Raw genomic sequence first — 22,599 nt, forward strand, 5'->3', positions numbered from 1 at the left:
GTGCATGTAAATGGAGAGTCCTTTCCACACACTGAAGTTAATTATGGAGTCCACAGGGTTCCATGCTAGGACCAATTCTATATATATTATAGACCAGTGGTCTCCAACCTTTTTTGCACTTTTAAGGTGTCAAAGATAAATACAACTAAATAAAATGATACGACCAAGACAAAAACAGTGGTATTTTGTAAATATAATAATAAACGTGAATTCGCTGTGTAATTGTGTAACTTTATTAGCAGCATCCTCCTGAAATGCCCCAACAACATCGAGAGTAACATCCTCCTCTCTGCCCCTTAATGCTCTCTGGTCGTTATGGTAACGTGTAAACATTTCTTTCAAAATAAGACGCACAACTGCAACACGGGAAAAGACCCAGGGAAACCAAATTAACACTAAAAACCCTGAAATCCATAAATTTCACACCCGGTACCAAACCTGTCCGTGGCCCGGGGGTTGGGGACCGCTGTTATAGACGTTTCCCTTCGGCAGTGTCATTAGAAGGCATAGGATACATTTTCATTGCTATGATACCCCGCTCAATCTATCCATGAAGCCAGATAACACACATCAGTTAGTTAAACTGCATAAACGTCTTGAAGACATAAAAACCTGAATGACCTCTAATTTTCTGCTTCTAAATTCAGATAAAAATGAGGTTATTGTGGTTTGGCCTAAAAATCCTCGAAATACAGATTCTAACCAGATTCTTACTCTGGGTGTCATTATGTGTTTGATCAGGATGTGTTAAACAAACATGTAGGACTGCTGCTCGCATTTGTGCAATGACATCCTGTCTCAAAGTGATGCTGAAAAACTAGTGCATGCATTTAGTACTTCTAGGCTAAACTATTGGAATTTATTATTATCAGGCTGTCTTATAAAGCCCTATATAACCATTAGTTGTTATTAATCTCTGGCTCTCTTCCACAGCATGTCTTTTTTCCTGTTTTCCCCCATCGACCCCAATCAGTTAATGCAGATAGCTGCCCATTCTGGAGCCCGGCTCTGTCGGAGGTATGTAGGGTCTTTACCTTGTAGTTTAAAGCAACATGAGGTGATGCTGAGTGAAGGTATTGCTACTGCAACTCAGTCATCCAGGTAACACTAAAATCAAAAGACTCAATAAGGGTTTTTATAGTAAGGGGAAAGTTCAATTTTAGTTAAACCTTCGAGAAAAAAATAACAAATTTAAGCAGTTATGATATTAACTACAAATTAGAAATACATTTATATATTTGAAAAGTATTTGGTTGCAGTTTGGTTCAGTTGCACAGAAGCTGCCTTTGAAAACAGATTTCAATCTGAACCTCATTAATTAGCCTCACCTCGTTCGTACTGACTGTGCCGACTCGAGTGCTACTGAATGAGAACCATAACCCACATTTTCCTGCTGCCACCGTCAAACCCTCATATGTGTGAGTGTGTGTGCTGGTACAGCTGATGGTAGCCATGGACACACACTCAAACAGACTGTACACAAAGGGCAACATGAACAAAGAAAAACACTCAAACAGAACAAGTTCATGTGTCAACTTGATTCACTGATATACCGCGAATGTGCGTGTGTGTTGGGAGGTCTGTTTACACTTGGATTTATGGTCACTCTGCACAGTGTTTCAGATCTGTCAGTCTGTTTATACACACACACACACACACACACACACACACACTAAAATGTCTTTAGCCAAAAACCTGACCATGATATCACCTATCATGCTCACCAATCAAACATCACTTTCCTTCTGTCTTTAAGTGACCCATCAAAGGAGAGACTCAGACTTCAAACAACACTTCCACACATGTAGGCACAGAGGCCTCAACAGCTGCATCAAATAAGATGAACGATCACTTGAGCCGATTCCAGTACGGAAAGGAAATCAGCTACAGAATGATTAGGTGCTAAACAAGGACGTGAGAGGAGCGGCGGTCCTTGTTAAGTGAAGTAAGGGGCTTCACCCTTACTGCACGCAACTTGTCTTCATTAAATGTGGATTGTGCTGAGTATCGTTGTGCAAAGAAATGCTGAACAGGTGAATTTTCAGAATAATGTGTCTGAAATTAAATTTAAATGCCTAAATTTAGCCTTTTTCCACCAAACTACGTAACCTAGCCTAACTTATATAGTAACCAGAAACTCCTTTTACCCCTACACCACACCTGTCCACGGCATTCAAGTCATTGTGATATTGACCCAACATGCAGTTACATTTCTCAGGTTACGCAGAAGGTTGGGACATCGGGTTAAAATGGGAGCCACTATAGTTCGTTGGGTTGAGTAGATGCCACAAGGCTAATGGAGAGGCCCATATTCAAGTCTACCTCAAGGCCTTTTACTGTACGTTTTGCCCCTGGGCATCTCCCAGTTTCCTGTCTTCTTTCCACCATCTAATCAAAATAAAAGCAAACAAGCTCAAAAACTGTGTTTACATAAAGCTGATGTAAAGTGCATTAAACCTACATTCTCCCTCATACCAGGAGTCAGACAGTAAATATCCGACTCCTAGAATGGCAAACCTCATCCAGGAAATGCTCATCATCAACTATCAATTATACGTCCATGAGTTGGAAACGCTCAGGTCCAAGTTTAATACTTTAGACTTAACTAACAAATGACATGATGGAGACTACGTCCCTCTTTTAAACTCTCTGTGGAAGTTACTGCCAGAGTCACATTAAACAACTGAGCAACAAAGCAAAAGAAAAAACAGCAGCCATTAGATCCTGTCTAAACTAAAGCTATTCTTAATATCGAGGTTCTCTAGAGCCAGGCTGTCAAACATAAGGCCCAGGATCCAGAATCAGCTCGGCAAAGACTATAAGTGTCATGGGGCGGCTGCGTGAAAGCGAGAGAGGACCCAAATGCACGGCTCGAGACACACAGGGATGAACTCAAAGGCAGGTCTTTATTAACAGGAAGATAAGAAGTCATACAAAACTACACTGGGAGCAACTAAAGCTGAGGCGCTGGGAAGACACGGGAAATGCACACAACCTAGAGGGACGACGCAACACGGAACAAAGGGATACTTTGACATAAATACACAGAAGGTAATGAGGGAAGTGGGAACACACGGGGAACACAGCTGAGGACAATTACTCGTGACAGAGCGGGGAGGACACGAACCTGAAAATACTGACACCAAGATGTGGACCTTGAACACAACACAGTACACAAAGATGAGCACAGAGAGGCAGAGAACAAGGATGAATACACGAGGGGATGAGGAGAACACAGAACACAAAGGACGGGAACACGGTACCAGAACAAACACCACAATAACAGCATGGACACAGGGGGGATCCAAATACCAAACCAAACAATCCAATGAACATAAGGAACAAAATACAAAACCACAGGAAAACTAAGAACACTGGGTCAAAATGACCCAGGACCATGACAATAAGACTATAATCTGGGTGTAATCTGGCACTGACAAATGAGAAGGAGGGTTTTCCTACAGCTAGAAAACCTCTCCCATGGCTATTTATCATACACCAAAGTAACTGTGCAATAAATAAACAATAATATGACAAATAGAGCTTCCTGTTTTTACACTATCAAGTAAAGACATTTAGTTTTTTTACCGTGGGTCCAGAGAGCCAACAGATTTCAGTTACCACAGCAGCATTTCTCTGTCATGTAGAAAAACTGATACATACTGTGGAAAGTGGACTTTTCAAAGTAGCTGTGCATGCATGTGGCCCACGATTGAAATTGACTTTGACATCCTTGCGTTAGATGAAACAATCTGTTCTTAAATGGTATTTCTGACGGTGTCTGATGGTGCCTGGATCATCCTCAACCTGCTGTGGAAGCTGCAAATGTGTGCAGCAGCTCGGCTCGTCGCTATGTGGGAAAGCATTTGGGTTAATAAGGCTACGTGACTTCACAGGAACACATTAGAAGGCGTAAATAATTAATGAAGTTACCGCCTGCTTAAAATGTACACAGGCCCTTTCTTAATGTGGATCCTGCTGCTGTGACACTGCAGCTGTTCAGTAAAATCAAGCTAACAGGGCAAATCCACACAGAGCCTTAAAGAGGAGGAGGAGGTGGGCTCCAAGCAAATTCAAGCCCTGCTTATCTTATCGTTTGTCAGTGGATCTAAATCTTGTTGCCTCATAAAAACACTAAAAGACGAGTCTTTTCAGTACCTCAGTGGCTTCATGTACTATCTGAATGCATCTGCACAGTCATGGTGATCAAGCACGTTAGGCCTGCAGGTGAAGTTTGCATGTAGGTAAGAAGTGAACCACCTTGATCACAATCAAAAAAAACAGCTTTAAACCTGAATTTATAACTTAGGCCCTCAAACGCTGCATCACAGTGCAGGCCTCCAGTTTCAGATTGACATCATTACTATTGTTTTAAAGTCCCGATGTTCCAGATGGAGGTGCTGCTTTCTTCAACTCGAAATTTGGCTACAGATTTGGATTATGCCCTTCCTGTTCTCACTTCCTGCTTTTCAAAACAAACAAACTATAAATAGACACAAGCAAAAGGAAAAGATAAACAATCTTATTTAATCCATTGCCATCTAAACAAACAGCATAATCTCTTTCATCTAATAAGCACTAATACACACAAATACACACAGAGACACACAGATCCATTACGAGGTAAGGGATAAAATGTTCTGGATTAAACTAAACAAAAGAACGCTTTTTTTTCTCCACCAGTCTGTAATCCCAAACCTCCTCCTCCTCTGACCTGACTCCACCACGTCAGACTCATTCAGCTCGCTGAGAACGGTAAAAGCAGCCGAGTCGGCTCTGAAACAGAAGCCTGAACTCAAGTGTCTGAACATTTAAACACATCAAGGTCAGGGGTATGTTTTAAAAAGGTCTGTCTATTTAGTCCACTGACTACGCAGCTCTGGACTCATTTGCAGTATTTTATATTTGAAGCTACAGCTTTATTCTTACCCTTTCAGACACTTTCATGTGTTTACAGGGAGGAGTCTGAAAGTCCCTTATGGAACAAGACATGGACAAGGACCGGGGTAGGTTGCAAAGTGGCTTGCAGGGGAAGCAGTGAGGATAAGAAGGCTAAAGAAACTTGAATATGACATTTTATATTGATATATTTATGTCATTTACCAGTCTTTGCACTTCAGTGACTATATTTCCATGTGAATATGCTGTTGGAACAATAGAAACATAAGCATAAAGGAACTTTAGAGCCCTTAAGTACATATTTACATTGCATGAGCGAGAGCTGTGATTTCTCAAATGTTGTGCCATGGAATTTGTGACGGCCAAATATTATTACAATATAAAAGTAGACAGAAAACTGCTGTACTTTTTCTAATGCTGCTTTAATCATCTGGTTTACCCATCATCAGTTAAACCAGCCAAAGGAAGCCAGTTTACGATGAAACAGCTCAGGCTTGCAGTAAGTGAAGTAGTGTTGAGCAGGGGTGAAACTAAACTGCTGATGATTTATAAAGTAAGACAAAAATTAGGACTTTAAAGCAAAACTGGATGGAAAAAAGCAACAACTTTATCCAAAATTATAATTATGATGAAATTCTGGTTAAAAACCTCTTAAACTTTACGCTGCAGCAGTCCGTGTCTTACACAGTGAGCTGTGCAACACCATGTCAGCTGCTGGGCTATAAACTGCTTTAATAATGCAGGATGAACATGACCCTCATTGTGTAAGCCATAAAGTGCAACCACAAAGTGCACAAAGTGCAGATCTCACCACCAGATAAATGCTAAGAAACCAACTTCAAAGCTGGGACTGAGGGTCAGGTGGAAAAGCAGCATTTTTATTTTATTTTGTTTTATTTATTTATACACACACATTAACATTTCTGCATTTTAAAAAAATACATCTGATGCAGTTTTTGAAGAACTCACGGCTTCAGCCAATCGACTAACCCTGCTAACCTTGTCCGTAGTCTGCAAAGGTCAGAAGAAGCCACTGACCTTTTCACTCCTTCTGCAACAGTTTGAGCTGAGAGGGCCCCACCACACACACACACACACACACACACACACACACACACACACACACACACACACACACACACACACCTCTCTTTCTTCACAGAGAAGCGTGGTTCGTAAACACAAGTGCCATTTCCTGACGTCACTCTGCAGGATTTCAGTTCAACTGTCTCTGCAGAGTCGCCCGAGGCAGCGCTGACAGTTAAACGTACAAATACAGGAGGCGATTACAAGGGTTTATCACAGCTTAGCTTTATGCATCACAGTGAGAGATGCCATGTGATACATGTCTGATTTTGTGTTTGCAAATGCATGTTTTTAATTGCAGCTTTCACACGTTAGCAGCAAATTACGTTGTGTGCAGTAACTCCTGCATCCAAAGTCTTGTCATTTTTTTTTGCACACAGAGCAGCCAGACTGATCAATACAGGAAGCAGAAGTCATTCAACACACACAGCAGACCTGTGTCATCGTCCAAAGTCTGGGAATAAATGCAAGCAGAAAACAAAACTTAGACACACATTTGAAAGGTTGGAAATAAATGTTTGCATCAGTGAGCTTTGCCGAAACAGCTGCAATGCTGATCAGATAAAATGTCATTCATCTAGTTCTGGAGAAATACATATAAAATGAAAAGACTGTCTCTCTTCACTTGAGTATTTTTTTTTACACAAAGTTTTTTTTCCCCTCACTTTAAAATAAAAATCATCCCGTTTCTCACTTGAGTGCATTTGGACCATTGATGTCACCTCAATGACGTACACTTTTAAGGACATCATCCACTTGAGGTGTCTGATGGTTTATCCAAACCCACAAAGACCCATTTTAATAAATGAGGCCTGGGCTTCAGTGTCTATATGTACAGGCCTGAGGGTGACTCAGGCATGAGTATGAAAAATTAACTCAGGAGAAGCAGCAGCAGCCATAAAGTGAATCTATAATTTATGTCAAACAAAATGCCAAATGAGAAACCTGCAAATGAAAACGTTACAATGCTGCTTTATCGTGTGATGTTTAATCAGCTGCAGTTAAAGCGCAATGAGTGCCAAATACATGACTGAGGATCAAGAAGTGAGAAGATTCTGTTCTTTTCCATGAGAGATGAAAATTATTTTTTACTGATTTCAAAAAAGTGAAAGTCATGGCTGCAAATATTGTATACTGTATTGTACGCCCAAGTTCAGATTTTCCTGCACCATGACAGGTTTTCACCCTCAGTTAAACATGTAAATCTCATTTTTAAGAGTGACCTGTTCAAATATCCAGATTGAGAGGTGACAGCGCTAACTTCTGCACAAAAAAGAAAATTGTCAGAGTATTTTCTTAACTACTCAGCCCATGAGTGGCATAAACCCTGAACAGGTTTTGGAGATTCTAATATCCACACATAAAACATTTTAGAGTCACCAGTTAACCTACTGTAACAAGCATGTGTTTGGTCTGTGGGAGAGAATCAAAGCACCCAGAGGAAACCAAATCTGGCACAGAGAGATCGTGCCAAACGCTGACCCAGCAACCACTCGGATACAAAAATAATTAATCTATGAACTGCTTATTAACTCGAATAGTAAAACTTGTCTTGTTGTAGTTTGTTGAATACAAACAGTCACCTTAAAATCTAAAGAAAAAATATGTGCAAATCTGCACCTAATATTGCTCTGAAATATATATTTGCCCTTTATAGACATCAAAAAGGTCATTCATGGTCCCTGTAAGGACAGAAATGGACTTTAGTCTATATGCCAGTGTGCTGCAGCTCTGCGGGTGGTTTGTTAGAGTCAGTCTGCTGTACCCATTGATTCCCTGCTCTATTTAATCATTGCCAAACAAACTCCTGTTGCTTACCTTCCACTCGTTTCCTGCTCATGGCTTTGTGAAGTAAAATGAAAGTTAATTACGCACACTTTTACCCGAGGACTGAAAGCTGGTCTCACATGAGTTCAGTCTTAATACATTTAAATCACTGTTTGTCTGAGCGCTGAGGAAGCTTTTAATTACACATTACTGTGAAATTAATCAATAAACCAATGCCCAGACCTGGATCAATGCCCAGAGCTCGACTGGTATCTCCCAACGTGTCACAGCCTTGTTCCAAACAACAGTGAAGTCATTTTATTGTGGGTGATAAATACATTGTTAGACTTTATGAACTCACTGTGCGTCTAGTTAATGGATATTCCAACACAATGACGGGATAAAACACGTCAAACCGCCAACTGGGTAACTCGGTAATATTTTAAGACCATAAAATCAGTCATAAAAACATAAAAAGCATTTTGATTCAATTGATATTTGAAGAAAAATAAGCATTAATAATGATAATAGGCGAAGCACTGACCGTGAGGATGAAGATGAAGATGAGAAGGCGCAGAGCGAGTCGGTGCGTAAAGGACATGGTGGCATCTCATCCAGCAGCGGAGGGTTAAACCCACCTGAACAGCAGCTCTGCGCTCATCTGACTGTCATCCTCTGCAGGAAGCACGTATGTTATGAGAAGTGACCAAACCTCAGTCTTTAGATCGAGAGCGAGGCGCTTTGCTGCACGCGCTTTTACGCACAGGTTCATTCAGCGCACACAAGCGGGGCTCACTTTGGTGCAGGAAACAATTACTTTTAAGTCTTCCAAAGAAGAGCAAGTTTGAGGTAAATGTTTATCCCGATGTGCAGAAAAATAAAGGCACTAAAGTCGCAGCTGGAAGGGTCCAAACTGGCAGGAATCCGCTGCAGGTTGGGACCGAAACCCGGTGTGTTTAGTCCTGTGATCCGAGTTCCAGTGAGGCGGTGGTCCGAGTTCACTCCCAGTTCATGTTCAAAGCAAAGCGCGTCCCCGTCACACGTCCCTCGCTTGTCTCTGAACCAACGCGAGCACAAGCAGCAACAATCTGAAGGCGCTTTCTAGTGAGTGTTGATATTGAAAGCGAACAGCGACCTCCTGTGGATGTGGAAACCACTGCCGACAGGTGTTGTGCCAAACTAGGTATCCCCAACAGAATTTGTTTCCCTTGCGTCGGGAGCACACGCTGGACTGTCCAAGTCACGGACAAACAGTATCCCACATTGTTGATTTTTAGTTTACAAACACTTCTTATAATGACTAACTACTCCTGACATTTTTGAGATGTTAGCTCTTTATACAACGAAGTTATAGTGGGATACAAATAATATCAGGCTGATCCTGCCACAATTTGTTCCCCCTGTGTAAATCACGGACAAACAGTATCCCACATTGCTGATTTTTCGTTCACAAACACTTCTTATTATGACGCATTACTCCTGAAACTTTGAAGGATTTAGCTCTTTATATAGTAAAGTTACAGGAGAATAAAATAGTTATCAGCCAAAATGTTAATGGTTTGTTAAAATAATCCCATCTGATACCCCGTGAGCAATAAATATATAATTTTCTGTTGTAACCCTCAAACTGAATGGTAATGTAACATACTAATTTTACAGATGTCTAAAAAAAGCAGCTCCTTTAAATGGATCCACTAAGGACAAAATTTCGTTTTCGTTTAATGACTCAATCGAGCAAAAATGAGTTTAAACGAATCTTCTCGCGAGGAAAGACGAGACTAAAGACAAAGGCTTTTAACAGAATTTTAAAATTGAAATCTGACGTCTTTGCATCATGATTTTCAGAATAAGTTTGAAACATTTTAAAGGCGCTAAAAACCGATCATCTTACACAATAATAGAATGTGACGCTAGTTTGCCAGCTGGATGCTCGTAGACCCGAGGGCTCCGTCAGTCGCTTCATTTACAAACTTTTGCAATGTCTAAAAGGAAAAAATACATACAGGCACTCTCTCTAAACGAGCAAAGACCACCGTTAACTTGTGCTCCATTGTGTCGCTCTGGAAAAAGTTTCTGAAGATCAGTTGCTCATAGGACAAATGCATGAGGCCTGTCGTCTTTCACATCAGGGATTACATGCTTTCAGTTTGCCTTTGAATTTTAGAAGATAAACATCTGTCTCACAACTGCTTTTACTTTTTTAATCCCATTAATCCTTCTTCATCCACACTGTCCCGTGAAAAGCATTCTTAATGCAACGCAGCACTTTATAATAACAATTGTTAATACATTCTAAATTGATAGTTAAATAAACTTTCCCAAATGTGATTAACTATTATTTACTTATTCTCTGATATTATTTATGTTATGCTATTATTGATATTACATATGTGTATTATTTACTAATATTATTTACTTTAACCCTGGAGAACCAATGGGGTCAGAGCCGACCCCATTGGTTTTCTAGGGAAACCAATGGGGTCAAATTTGACCCCATTGGTTCTCCAGGGTTAAAAAACTCAAAAGAAATGTCATTAGGTTGTGTAATAAAAATGCAGCCCTCTCAAAAACTTGGCAGCTGACACCAAAAAAATATCAGAAGATAAACGACTCTAAAGTCCAGTGGAAAAAGTTGAGGGGGGTTGATTTACGGCATGATCTGATTAGGATGCTGACACCTCCCTTACATCCCATAAGGAGCAGAGCCTAAAGCAGACCAAGGACAAGCTGGACAGATTATGTCTCTCAGGTGGGCTCATGGGTGTCCCATCAAGAGCTGGAGGAAGTGGCTGGAGAAAGTCTGAAACCTGTGTAAGCAGCAGAAAATGGGTGGATGGTCCAGGGGAAAAAAATATGTGAATCTGATTTTGGTGGTGAGCTGTCCCTTTGAATTCTCAGGCCTTTGGAGGTTAAACCTGCATCCACTAAATGTGTTTTCCTTTGGGAGTAATGAGCTTTTTCCCACTGACTGTTTGTGCAACTATTTACAGGGCAAAATAAACCAACTCAGCCTCGCATGGACTTTACAGTTTTTCTCAAATGTTAAAACACAAAAGCCAATCCTGTAACCCAAATGACCAGTAGTCTAAATACATTTACTAAATGTAGCCACCATATTCCAGTACCATAAACACATGTCACATGAAGACACAATTCACAAAACACAACCCTCTGTACTCATAAATCTAAACACATTTTTCCTTGCTAAAACACATGTTGCAAAACAACTCTGCTCATATTCTCAAATGAAAGCCCATGTGATGCAAAATGCTTGCCACAGTCACCAATCTGTGAAAACAGGGAACACACCTGGCGTCAGTCACTACACACAATGACTCAAAATTGAAGACACCTGTTGCTAATGATGTGACCCCACCTATGAAAGCATAGTTTGGTGAAGATGCCAAACAATCACAATGGATGAAGGCATTCGAGCGTGCGGAAGGAGAAGAGCTGCAGGCCAAAGAGGAAGAGGGGTTGAGATCAGAGGAGGAAGAGGTGAAGGCCTAAGAAGAAGAGGAGTTCGGAGTAGAGGAGGAAGAGAAGGAGGCCAACAAGAGAGAGGAGAAGGTCCAGGTGGGAGAAGAAGACAACCTCGCACCATCATAACAGATGATATGCGAGCAACAGTAATTGATCATGTCATTGTCCATGGCATGACAATGGCTGAAGCGGGACGAAGAGTACATCCAAACCTGAGTAGGTCCACCGTGGCCACCATTATCAAGGCATTTAGACAACACAACAGGTATAGTACGCTATTGCTTTCTTTGTCACACTACAGTTTTACAGGCCTGTGAAAGTGGTCTGTTACTTTACATGTAGTTTTACATATAAATCAGTCAATTGACAACACATGTTTCTTTCTTTAGAGCTGAAAGAATGCCACATAGAGGTGGGAGGGTTGCCATATTCACAGCGGCACAAGAAACCCTCATTGCAGATATGGTCCGTGAGAACAACTGCATTAGACTCCGAGAGATCAGAGACAAAGTCATTGCAGATAATGTAAACTTTGAGAACATTGATGCTGTCAGCGTGTCCACAATAGACCGAGTTCTCCGGCGCCAACAGATAAGGATGAAACAGGTCTACAGGGTTCCCTTTGAGCGCAACTCTGCGCAACACATAGGACAACGTTACGAGTATGTGCAAGTACGTATACATCCATGTCCACAGTACAGTTAGTGGACATACTGTGTTGCTTAGTGGCCTACATTACTTCTGGACAATACTGTGCTACCTGATTGACTGTTCTGAACACCTTTACGCTTTTCCATGTTCACAGAGGATAATGCAGTTGGACGCGATGGCCAGACCCCATGAGTACCTCTTCCTGGATGAGGCTGGCTTCAACCTCCAGAAACGAAGGCGAAGAGGCCGTAACATCATTGGCCAAAGAGCCATCACTGAGGTTCCTGGCCAACGGGGGGGGGTAATATTACTCTTTGTGCAGCTATGGGTACGGAGGGGCTTGTCCACCGGCATGCTGTCCTTGGGTCTTACAACACCCAACGTCTCCTCACCTTCCTAGAGGAGCTAAAAGACATCCTCCTGGACCGTCAACAACACCATCCTAGGCTAGCACATCACATGTATGTGATCATTTGGGACAACGTCCGCTTCCACAAAACACACCAAATCAGAGAGTGGTTCACCACCAACAGTGACCACTTTTTAAACGTCTGTCTGCCTCCCTACTCCCCTTTCCTGAACCCTATAGAGGAGTTCTTCTCATCATGGAGATGGAAGGTGTATGACAGACAGCCATACACAAGAGAGAACCTCGTACGGGCAATGGAGCTGGCCTGTGCTGACATCCCAGTGGAGGCCTTCCGGGGATGGATTCGCCATTCCAGGGCATTTTTCCCGCGGTGCCTAGCAAGGGACAATATAGCCTGTGATGTGGATGAGGTGATGTGGCCCAATGCAGCTCGGCGACATGATGCCGCACAGTGACTGTGTGTAATACTGTAAAATGACCGTGTAGACAATAAAAAAGACTTCACACCCTGATCGTGTTTCCAAGAGTACTGTTGTGTGCGATAGATTCTGTTTTTGCATTGAGTTGTGTTACAGTAGTGTACGTACATGCAGGATGTTTTTATAGATTTATAGTCTTCATGTGAAACTCACAAATCTAAATGCCTAATCCTCTGCAGGGTTCTATGATGATCCGTTACTGTACAGTCTATAAAAATATGCATTGGCAGTTATGAACCAAAGAACCTTCTCACAAATTGAGCATTGTGTTTTCAATTGTTTTGCTGTAGTGTGTAATGCTGTGTATAGTGTTTACAGTTTTGACAGCTTCGAGCTGCTCTCTTGGTGTGGGAGTTTGAGTTTTGCAGTGGGAAGGTGTGGTTGTGTTTATGTAGCTTTAGAGAAGGGTGTTGTGTTTGGACATTGGGGGACCTGGTGGTAACGTTTGTGACATGTGTTTTAGCATTTGAGAAAAACTGTAACGTGCTGGAGGAACAGGGGAGGAAACCCCATCCATCAGCACCGTCGTCGACCCCACACATCATTTTGTCATTTCTGACTCTAAATCCTCAGAGAAGATTTCACTGATTACAATGTTGGATCAGATCGAGAGGACAGAAATTAGAAACAGGTTTATATTGAAGTTCTACTCTGTTTGTCCATAAGTTTTTCTTCTTTAAATACTGTTTACAGCTAATAATCTGAGTGAGTAAGAGGAAGCTGGCGACTGAGCCAAGAAACCCAAATCTGCTAAACCTCTGGGAAAGATGGAGACGAGAGAAAGAAGGACAACATTTTTTTCCCTCAAGACAGTGAAGATCACAGGGTCTTCAAACAAACAAAACAGTTGCAGAATACATGGCTTGGTATCAAAAATGTTTATTTTTCAGTAGTTTTTTCTGCATTACTTTCATATTTCCTTCGGTCTCTTTTCTTGGATAAAACCTTTATTTTGATGCTCATACTTGTTTTAAAGAGAATAAGTACGCGCACACTGAAATCTGAGCCCTGTTCCAGAAACCAGGTGAGTTTCAGACATAACTGCCCAAAGCTTCAGAGATTTGCAAGAAATAGCAGCTGGCAACAATAACACAAAGTCCTCAATCTGTCCACATCTACCCTGTTATGCCCGGCTCATTTCAGACATAACAGAGCATGTATAACCACACAGTGATAATTTTCACTAACTCAAAACTTCTTAATGGCATTCAAAGAAAAACTGAAGGAATGGTAACTAGGAGCTAACCTAAAAGCTTCTCGATAACTACAAAACAATCAAAGCAAAGCAAATGAAAACCAAGCTGGGTGGTTGAGAGGCACCAACCTTCCAGGAGGAGAGAGACAGAGCCAGGCTGGAAGAAAACCAGCGTAAACAAACTGCCAAGCAGGTGAAGTCATTTCCTTTAATAGATGGAAGCTTCTGATACTTATGACCTTAAAGAGGAGGAAGCAAAAATCAGCCCCACCAGCCAAACAAGGTTATTTCAGTTAACTAAAAACTAAAACTAGAAGTGAAAAAAAAACATTTTAGTTAACTACAATAAAATTGAACAAAGAAATAAATAATTTTGTGAACTTCTTAAACTAGCTGAAATAAAATGTGGCTAGAGTTTAGGTTAAGTCTTTATGAGTTTGACCCCCATAACAGTAATCATAAAGACTAAAACTAACACTGACACTAAAGACTAAAGTGCAACAGACTCTGGAAACTAACTGAACTTGAAATTGATAGAAAACAAAAACTAAAAATGAAATAAAATTAAAATACGGAACTGTAACGACACAGATCACAACCCATCATCCATCCAAATAAGACGAACACACATTTCAGAAGCCGAGTTTAAGCTGAAAAGATTAGCAGGCAGCTGTGGTGGGGCAGATACCGGGCTGATGGCCTTCTACAGCCCGTCTGCTGCGGCCTCCTCCACGCGCTCGAGGCTGGAGGCCATCCCGGAGGAGCTGGATCATCTGAGCTACTTGAACAGGCTGCAGGTAGTGCCTCGTGTTACCAGCGGTAACAAAGACATTATGAAAAAGTCAAACCTGAAAAAAATCAGCTGGGAGGGATGAAGAGAGAAGTCTGCTCCCACCACCTGCTAATGGTTTATGTTTCCTGGAGAGGCTGAAGCTTAACTGACTTTTAGTTATAGTGTGATGATGTGAGGAAAGTAAGACATCTGGCTTTTTCTTTAACTAACGAGTGAAGAGTTTGTACAGACAAATAATAACAACCCGAGTCTGAGTTTTAGCCAATCAAAGCACTTTATTGCACTGTATAGTGTGACGGTGAGCCAGTAGCAGGCTCTTATAAAAGTGTCATTTAATCTTTTTATCATGTGTACAAAACAAGTCACACACACACTTGTACCGTACAAAATCAACACTATTTACATACAATATACACACACACACCCAGACACACACACCATGCAGTCTCCCTCCCATCAATCCCCGAGATGAGTCCTCCGAGTTTCTGATGGGGTTTCCGTCTTGATCTACATTATCCACCTCACACACACACACACACACACACACACACACACACACACACACACACACACACCCAGGGACTGAAACATGACCGCTACGCTGCTACTAACAAACCCAAACTGCTAAGTTATCCAAACAAGCGCTAAGCAACTTCTGATATGCATAAAAATAAGTTTTCTGCTCATAAACACGTGGAGGAAAACTGATGAGAAAACTCAAAGTGAAACAAAGAAGAAGAGCGAAGAGATGATGTCACACGTGATTCAGCCACGGGGATGTAAACAAACGACGCTTCACTGTTTCCTCTAAACAACGGCAACGCTCTGAATAAAACCTTTTATACAACCTGCGGAGTGTCTCGCAGGTTTCAACGCTTCCATAGGTCACAGTTAGCCAAGAGTCTCGGCGTGAACTGATATAGATTATTTTAAAAGCTTTTCATAGAGTTATTAAACTATCTGTCTTTAAATCTTATATACCCTCAGTACATATGAGGAAGTGTCTAAGTCAGTGCACATCAGGTGGTAGCTGTTGTACCAAAGCTCCGAGGACGTTCTCTGCCAGGGATTCTTCACTCTGCTGTGGGACTCCTTACTTTCCTTTTTTGAGCTGTTAACTTGTGGAAATGTTTGTTGTCTGATATATTATTAATTCTGCACTTGCTGCCAAACACTGGTGGACGCTCATATTAAACATATATCGTCTGCATCACATTTACAGCAGGATCTACTGTGGTGTTGTACAGAGGCAGAGTTATTTTGTAATCGTACTTTGAGCGACGACTTTAACACAGACAACAACACAGTAACATTTCAGTTTGGCCATAAACACATTAGATCCATGTTTCCTCTCAGTTCATTCAGTTTACACTCAATAAAAAACACTAAAAGTCTGTTTAGACTTCGTTCTTGTTTTCTGTGATGTAGCCGGCCTGAAAAAGCTTTGGGAATTCCACGACATACAGAGGTTACACAGCTGTGTGTCTGATGTTTAAAGTTGGGAGATTATAATACTGGAACAATCATTAAACATAATTATCCCATATGTGTAGAGTGCACACAGGCAGCAGCTGAATCCCTGCGGTAAAGAACGTCCCTGGGGGATTATTGCTACAATAGGAGCTTTTCTATGTAAACTTTATCTGGAGTTCCCTTCGTCCCAACAGACTCCAGATGTTACTGCAGCTACATCCGCATTTACTTCCCCAGACAGCAAGCAGCTACTTGATTTATTACCCGCACTAATGATTGGGTGCACCCGTCTTTTTTGGCAATAAGACGGAGAAGTGTTTACTTTGTGATTGAGAGTGATTATTGTCTCCCAAGTTTGCACATTCGTTCATTAAAAAAAGGCCCGAGGACGTGTGTGGATTTCATTATAAATGTCAGGAGAAGGATATTTTATGCAGCACATTTTTTTTCAATCCATTTAACCGTTCATATGTATGGAGAGCCACAATTATTTTTTACAATTATCCATTTTCTTTACATGGAGGACCAAAGATACCTTCAAAAACAAACACCTGTCTCCATCCAAAGCTGCCAAAATCATATATATTTTGTTATGTTCATCCAATTTCTGTCATTAGCCATCGTGTGCCAGTTCATATGGGACATATGAAGGACAAAAGCTGCCAAAGTCAAAAATAAAACAGTATCTCAAAAATGAATTAATATGAGATTAAACCTAATAAAAAGGTTGAATTTTATCGTCTTTATTACATCGTCATAAACTTGTTTCTATGTTTATTCACCTGCATATTCAATTTCTGTTTGAATTCTTCAATTAATTTACGTTTCCGTTAGAATTTTCCACTTTATTTATCATTTCTATGCTTTGTCTTGCTTTTCTGCATATTACTAATTTATTTTTGAGTTTTTTGAAAATTAAAAATTTCATAAAATTTCTTTTCGCTGTATTAAATCTCACATTTTATTTATTCGTTTATTTGTTTTGGCATATTTTTTGTGTCCCATACAAATTTGGTCAGTTTGAAAATAATAATAATAATAATAATAATATTACAGATAATGAATGTTTCCTTTGAGTCTTGCTGGCCGCTGGTCAGAAGGTAGTAAATGTAAAATTGCTGCAGCAACACCTTGATGCTGTTGTCTTTGACATGATGCACAGTTTTCCCTTAAACTCCCTTTAAATAACGATAATAATAACAACATTTCTTTGATATTCACACAGTGCACTTTGCTTGACATGCTTTGGGTGCTATAGGGACTGCAAGTAATTCAGGAAGGTAACTGAAGGACTGGTTGACAGCTAAGATGATCATAGACGTTTAATGTGCATGTTACAAAATTTGCCGCACGTTTGCTTTAAATGAGACACTTTATAGAAAGCTGCTAAAATTGCATTTGTGGTATTTTCTTTTTAGCCAGAAAGGTCACAAGATAAAAAGACGCAAATCTTTCTTAACTAGATCCAAAAAAGATAAATCGGTGTATTTTTTTCTCAGACTTTGGACACCGAAACGCGCACAGCCACTGAATTTCTCTCCGTTTTTTGGATGTCTTCAGTGTGTTTCCAGTCTCCACATAAATGTCTCTTCTTTGATCGTCTCAGGATAAAAATCTGTTTAAAATCAGTGTTTGATTCACATTGAAACGACATAAAATGTCCCTGTTGCACACATGAACACAGAGACACACACACACAGTCTTCACACACACACGCGCAGAGGGTGTGGGCGGAGAGAGCTGCATAAAGGGGCTACTACACCTCATTGTGTTTTAAGTACCTCTCCATATAGATTATTATGTCTATGTACAATATTTATATTTTTACAATAATCTGGCTGCCCCTGCTCTAATTTGAAATAATACCACAAATCCAGGATTTTTTTAATTCAACCGGTAAAACATGATGACAGGTACAGGCTCTAGTACTTCTCTCGCTCTACGTTTACCTCCTAAAACGACACGCGGTGTGACGGTGGGAGCCGGCGCCCCCTACACAGTGTTCCCCTAAGGCTTTCTACAGTGACGAGCTCCTGGTAACGGTCACGAGGTCAAGCGGGGGTGTAAAAATGGTCGCAACACCACTGAGCAACCAACCGATCAATCAATCAACCAGCACAACACGACTAGAAAGAAAACAGACGACTTAAGACCACACCATATGCAGGTTCAAAAATACAGTACATCTTGATTCTGGGAAATAAATGAACAACAACGGCGAAATGCACAGCATACAAACGCATGCTCGCTCTCTCTTAAACACACACAGACACACACGCGCGCACACACTCAGGCTACATGTTGTAGGCCACGTAGATGGGGTCTAGCTGGTCTTGTAAGAAGCCGTCGCGGAGGTGCATGCGCTGTTTCTCGCCGCGGGAGTTGATGGGGATGACGCCGATGTCCGTCACCACGACCACGCCCACGATCAGGTAGTGCTCTTCCAGCACCGCCTTTGTCACCATGGGAACAAGGTCCAGGGCTTCCTGCTCAGAGCCCTCCAGCTCCACCACCACCACCAACAGGTTGGTCCAGGGGAAGACCGCACTGATGGAGACAGAGACGTGCAGGAAGTGTAACATCTGGAGTGGTTTCTCAATTCAAAGCTGCATTAAAGTAGAAATGCTGTGTGTAAATAAGGCCACGTGCCACGCCTCATTTTTCTGGAGCTCTACAGAGAATCACATGACTGAAAAACAAACAGGCTGAACGAAACAGAATTTTCCTTTCATTCCCTTTTCAGCCACTTGAGGGAAGAAAAACTCCACAACAACAAGCTGGTGGAGCTTCAGCAGCTAATAAGTATCAGCGTAAAGACAAAGAGAGCTTGGCCTGTGCTAATCAGCTAGCACAGTTTTCTCATGTTATCCTGTTGTGGTAAACCCGAGACTCAAACTCAGTTCCAATCCAGCCTCTAAACCCTCATCCTGTAACTTTCACTCCTTTTGCTTGCTCGCCTGGAACGCCCAAACCAAAAACTTTCAGTAGAAGTGAGCCACAAAGCCTGCACTGACTCTGCACCGATGCACAGCACTGTGTGTCCAACACACAACTACACATAACTACAGTAATAAACAAAATCCAGTGCCTTTCATGGCACATTAATGCTCATGTTTTCAAAAACAGATTCAGAACTGATTTTAGTTTCTATTTTGCTGCTTTAAATGTCAATAACAAAGGCCAAGAAGTAATAAAAGCAATAAGCCAAGAGCGAGGCGCAGGGCAACGACTAAAGCTCAAGCTTTAAAAAGTAAACCTGGAATAACTAGTAATCACTCGTTCGTGATGTCTGGAGATGTTTGTGTCCACAACAGACTCTAATCCACGCCTTCATTAGGAAACCCTTCAGCAGCCGCAAGACTGAGGAGGAGGAGCCACTGGGTGGGAAGGGTGTAGGGACCAGACTGGAGTTAAACCTTTTTATCCTGAAGCTGGACTGACTCCAGCTCCTCCATCATGGACAGCAGCTGCTGACGACAGTCTCTGCTCTGCTCTGAAAGCCTGCTCTTAGGTCGCTCTAACCACGACCTGCAGCATGACTGGAAAACCGGTGTATGCGTCTCTACGACGAGCTCACTAAGGCTGCAGAGCAGAACGAGGAGCGCTGCCATCTATGGGACGAGGAGCTCAGTGGACGGACAGATAACATCTGATCTGTCATATATCTCTCAGCTCACATTTGGCGGCATTCGCGTGCCCGATTGTGTTGGTTCAGGAACAAAAAAAGATAAAAGTTTTGTTTGCAAATGAAAAATGAACATTTCATCAACAGCATGCATTTTAAATGACACTTAGTTCAGAGGCAGAACTGTCATGGTTTGACTCACCTTAAAGTTTACTGCAGGTCTCTTTTAGTTGTATCTAAACTGCAGGATATTGGATCTGATTAAAGTAGCTTGATTACTGCTAATGAGATTTTCCTCTTGCAGCTTCTTCTCTTACACACTGGTAGAAACACATCTCACAACCAGGCAGCTATTGTTCAGTGATGCTCTGGTGATTGTTGAGGACTAAACTCTTGAATATGGATTTGTTGATGATGGTTTCCCATCTTTACTCTACCTGTAACATTACAATGCGATCGACTGAGCACTGTGTGAATCATTGACATTATTCACTGCTTGTCTCAGTGAACTATCGTCCTCTGTTACATGCTATTTGTGGTCGTTTAATATCCTTCAAAGACTTTGCTGCTGTTGTTACACGTACCACTCCACGATGCTCTTGTGTGCGCGGATGACGGAGGTCTCGATGTCGATGGGGTGGTACCTCATCCCTCTCAGCTCCATGGCCTCCTCCAGAGCTCCCACCACGAACAGAGCATCGTGTCGCTCTGTTCAAGCAGACGCAAAGACACACAGTTAGTCACGGTGCGACGAGGGCGATGACACGTTGCACACAGCGAGACAAACAACCTCCGTTGGCGTCCGTGAGCTCGGTGCGGCGGAGGAAGCCCAGGTAGCCCGTCCTGGCCCAGACGGTCTGAGTGTCTCCGAAGCTGAGTCTGGAGTTGAAGTGGTCGGACTGAAGAACCTCCTCACCGTAACCGCTGTAGTAACCGCTGCCGTTATGAGCGCTGTGAACCCAGATCTGCATACCAGTAAAATTTACGATTAGCTGTGTTGAGTTTACTCTTTGGTCGGTAAAAATATATATTTTTAATAAACCAATCACACTTTGAACGCCTAGCGATGGAATAAATCACAGGACTCTTGCTCATAAATTCTTAGGTTGAGTTAGGAGCTCAACAATTTTGCCCCAAAAATGCCAAAAACAAAGAAAGAACAGGAAGAAGAAAAAGAAGACAATCAGAAAAGAAAGAAACGGGTCGTGTCTGTCGACCTCTCCGAGATGTGAGTCTCCAAGCGGTCCTTTGGTCTCCGGATTGGCGATGATGATACGAACTCCGGGCAGGATCTGAAAAATAAGATGTAAAAATAAAGAATCAAAACAATCTCCCTGCTTCCTGCTTCACTCTGACTCATGCAGGAATACAGCCCCACAAATAGAAGCAGCTGTTTATGTTAAAAACACTTTACATTTCACTGTCGGTTCACACCATCGCCTGTTAAAGCTGCTCGGACATAAAATACATAAAACAACCTTATAAACGGATGTGAATGCACTTCAAATAACAGCCATTTATTATGTTTACCGAGCACAAGTCCTCCGATGTTTTTGCACGTACACAACGAACATCGTGTCAGTGAAGCGATAAAAGAAGCGATGGACTGAGTGGAAAGCAATCATTAGTTTTCTCTCCTCCTCCCACATGCAGTGAGTCAAAAACAACAGCGTGCCGATCGATGACCAGCCCTGAATCATGACGTCCTCTCTTTGTGTGTCAACGTGGGGGAAGAAGACATGAACGACTCGGCGAGCTCCAAGAAAAGATCCATCAGTTTGCTTTCAGGACAGATCGGGACAGTGGAGAGTTTAGGAAACTTCATGTGCTAAAAGCACGAGCTTCAGCGAGCTTTAAAACATCAAACCAAGCACAGTTTGTTAAATCTAAGAGCTGAAAGGCATTTGAGGACTATGTTAGCTTCAAAGCGTTCTGTCAATGTCACATTGTGTCTTAAGTAAGTGGCCACAAAGCTGCTACTCTTCATTTGTAAAATTTTAGGTCTAGGAGGCATCCAAGGTTAGAAACTCATGAAAAATGTTCAAATTCACAACTTTTGATCAAAATGAAGACAGACTCAGAAACCCCTGTCTTGGTATTTAACCAAGAAAAGTCTTTCTCTGTGGACTGCTGGTTTCCGAGGTTCTGGTCTTGAGATATCCTGAATGAATAAAGAAACTAAAGGTTTTAACAGACTGATCATGGTGTTAGCTGATCTCAGTGGTAGCCCACAGCAGTTGTTTTGTCAGCTGACACTCTTCTTCCAATTGTAAAGTACAATTCTCGGTGCCTTTTTTAAACTGCTTCAGCCTACGAACAGTTTCTGTGCATCTGCGAGCTGCTGTGGAACCACCTCCATCCCACATCTCTCTCTGTTCTCCACTGAGCCCTCGCTGCAGCTCCCACAGGAGACAAACCACCAAATATAAATGAGCTGAAGATGGAAATAACAGAAATCTAGAATCTTCTGTCTCAACCGAAGACAGTTTTTTTTGGCAGCTTTAATTTAACATCAACATCTTAACACTGGACTCTGTATGCTTAGTCTTAGTTTCAGAGCTTCAACATGTCAATCAATCAAATCCCTCAGACATGCTGCCTCTTAATATTTAGACATTTTGCACTGCTGTCAGTCCTCCTGCTGGTCTCACTGCTCAGAGCTCAGTAATGAAACTGAAGTAAGTGCTGCTCAGCCATCAGTATCTCTGCAGATCCGAGTTGCTGTAGTACAGCTCTGTATTCAGGAACGTATCACTAGACCTTCAACGCCAACACCAG

At 41.7% G+C, this 22,599-nt stretch overlaps 3 protein-coding genes across 6 annotated transcripts in view; 1 reads left to right on the forward strand and 2 right to left on the reverse strand.

The window, feature by feature from the left end:
• The window catches only part of LOC147322378 (vasoactive intestinal polypeptide receptor 2-like), a 51,342-nt gene extending 42,585 nt beyond the window's left edge, over positions 1 to 8,757 (reverse strand). For both annotated transcript variants that reach the window (XM_086306812.1, XM_086306814.1), the window contains exon 1: positions 8,297 to 8,757. In XM_086306812.1, the coding sequence (XP_086162938.1) occupies positions 8,297 to 8,353 (57 nt within the window). In that variant the 5' untranslated portion in view covers positions 8,354 to 8,757. The remainder of the gene's footprint in view (positions 1 to 8,296) is intronic.
• Positions 8,758 to 11,168: 2,411 nt separating this feature from the next.
• Positions 11,169 to 12,711, forward strand: LOC147322379 (uncharacterized). Its single transcript, XM_086305045.1, has 4 exons — positions 11,169 to 11,500; positions 11,625 to 11,907; positions 12,041 to 12,187; positions 12,289 to 12,711. Exons 1-4 carry the CDS (start codon positions 11,169 to 11,171, stop codon positions 12,709 to 12,711), a joined length of 1,185 nt encoding a protein of 394 aa, XP_086161171.1.
• A 2,267-nt stretch (positions 12,712 to 14,978) lies between these two features.
• LOC147322380 (disco-interacting protein 2 homolog C-like) overlaps positions 14,979 to 22,599 on the reverse strand; it is a 77,492-nt gene continuing 69,871 nt past the window's right edge. For all 3 annotated transcript variants that reach the window (XM_086306816.1, XM_086306817.1, XM_086306815.1), the window contains 4 exons: positions 21,039 to 21,113; positions 20,612 to 20,786; positions 20,406 to 20,529; positions 14,979 to 18,743 (listed from right to left, as the gene is read on the reverse strand). In XM_086306816.1, coding sequence (XP_086162942.1) covers positions 18,491 to 18,743; positions 20,406 to 20,529; positions 20,612 to 20,786; positions 21,039 to 21,113 — 627 coding nt within the window. In that variant the 3' untranslated portion in view covers positions 14,979 to 18,490. The remainder of the gene's footprint in view (positions 18,744 to 20,405; positions 20,530 to 20,611; positions 20,787 to 21,038; positions 21,114 to 22,599) is intronic.

Source organism: Aulonocara sp. 'chitande type north' Nkhata Bay, linkage group LG9 (assembly GCF_057382095.1).
Source record: "Aulonocara sp. 'chitande type north' Nkhata Bay isolate Kocher_YH1m ecotype deep benthic linkage group LG9, A_spYH_male_GT1.1, whole genome shotgun sequence".
In the NCBI taxonomy this organism is placed as follows: Eukaryota; Metazoa; Chordata; class Actinopteri; order Cichliformes; family Cichlidae; genus Aulonocara; species Aulonocara sp. 'chitande type north' Nkhata Bay.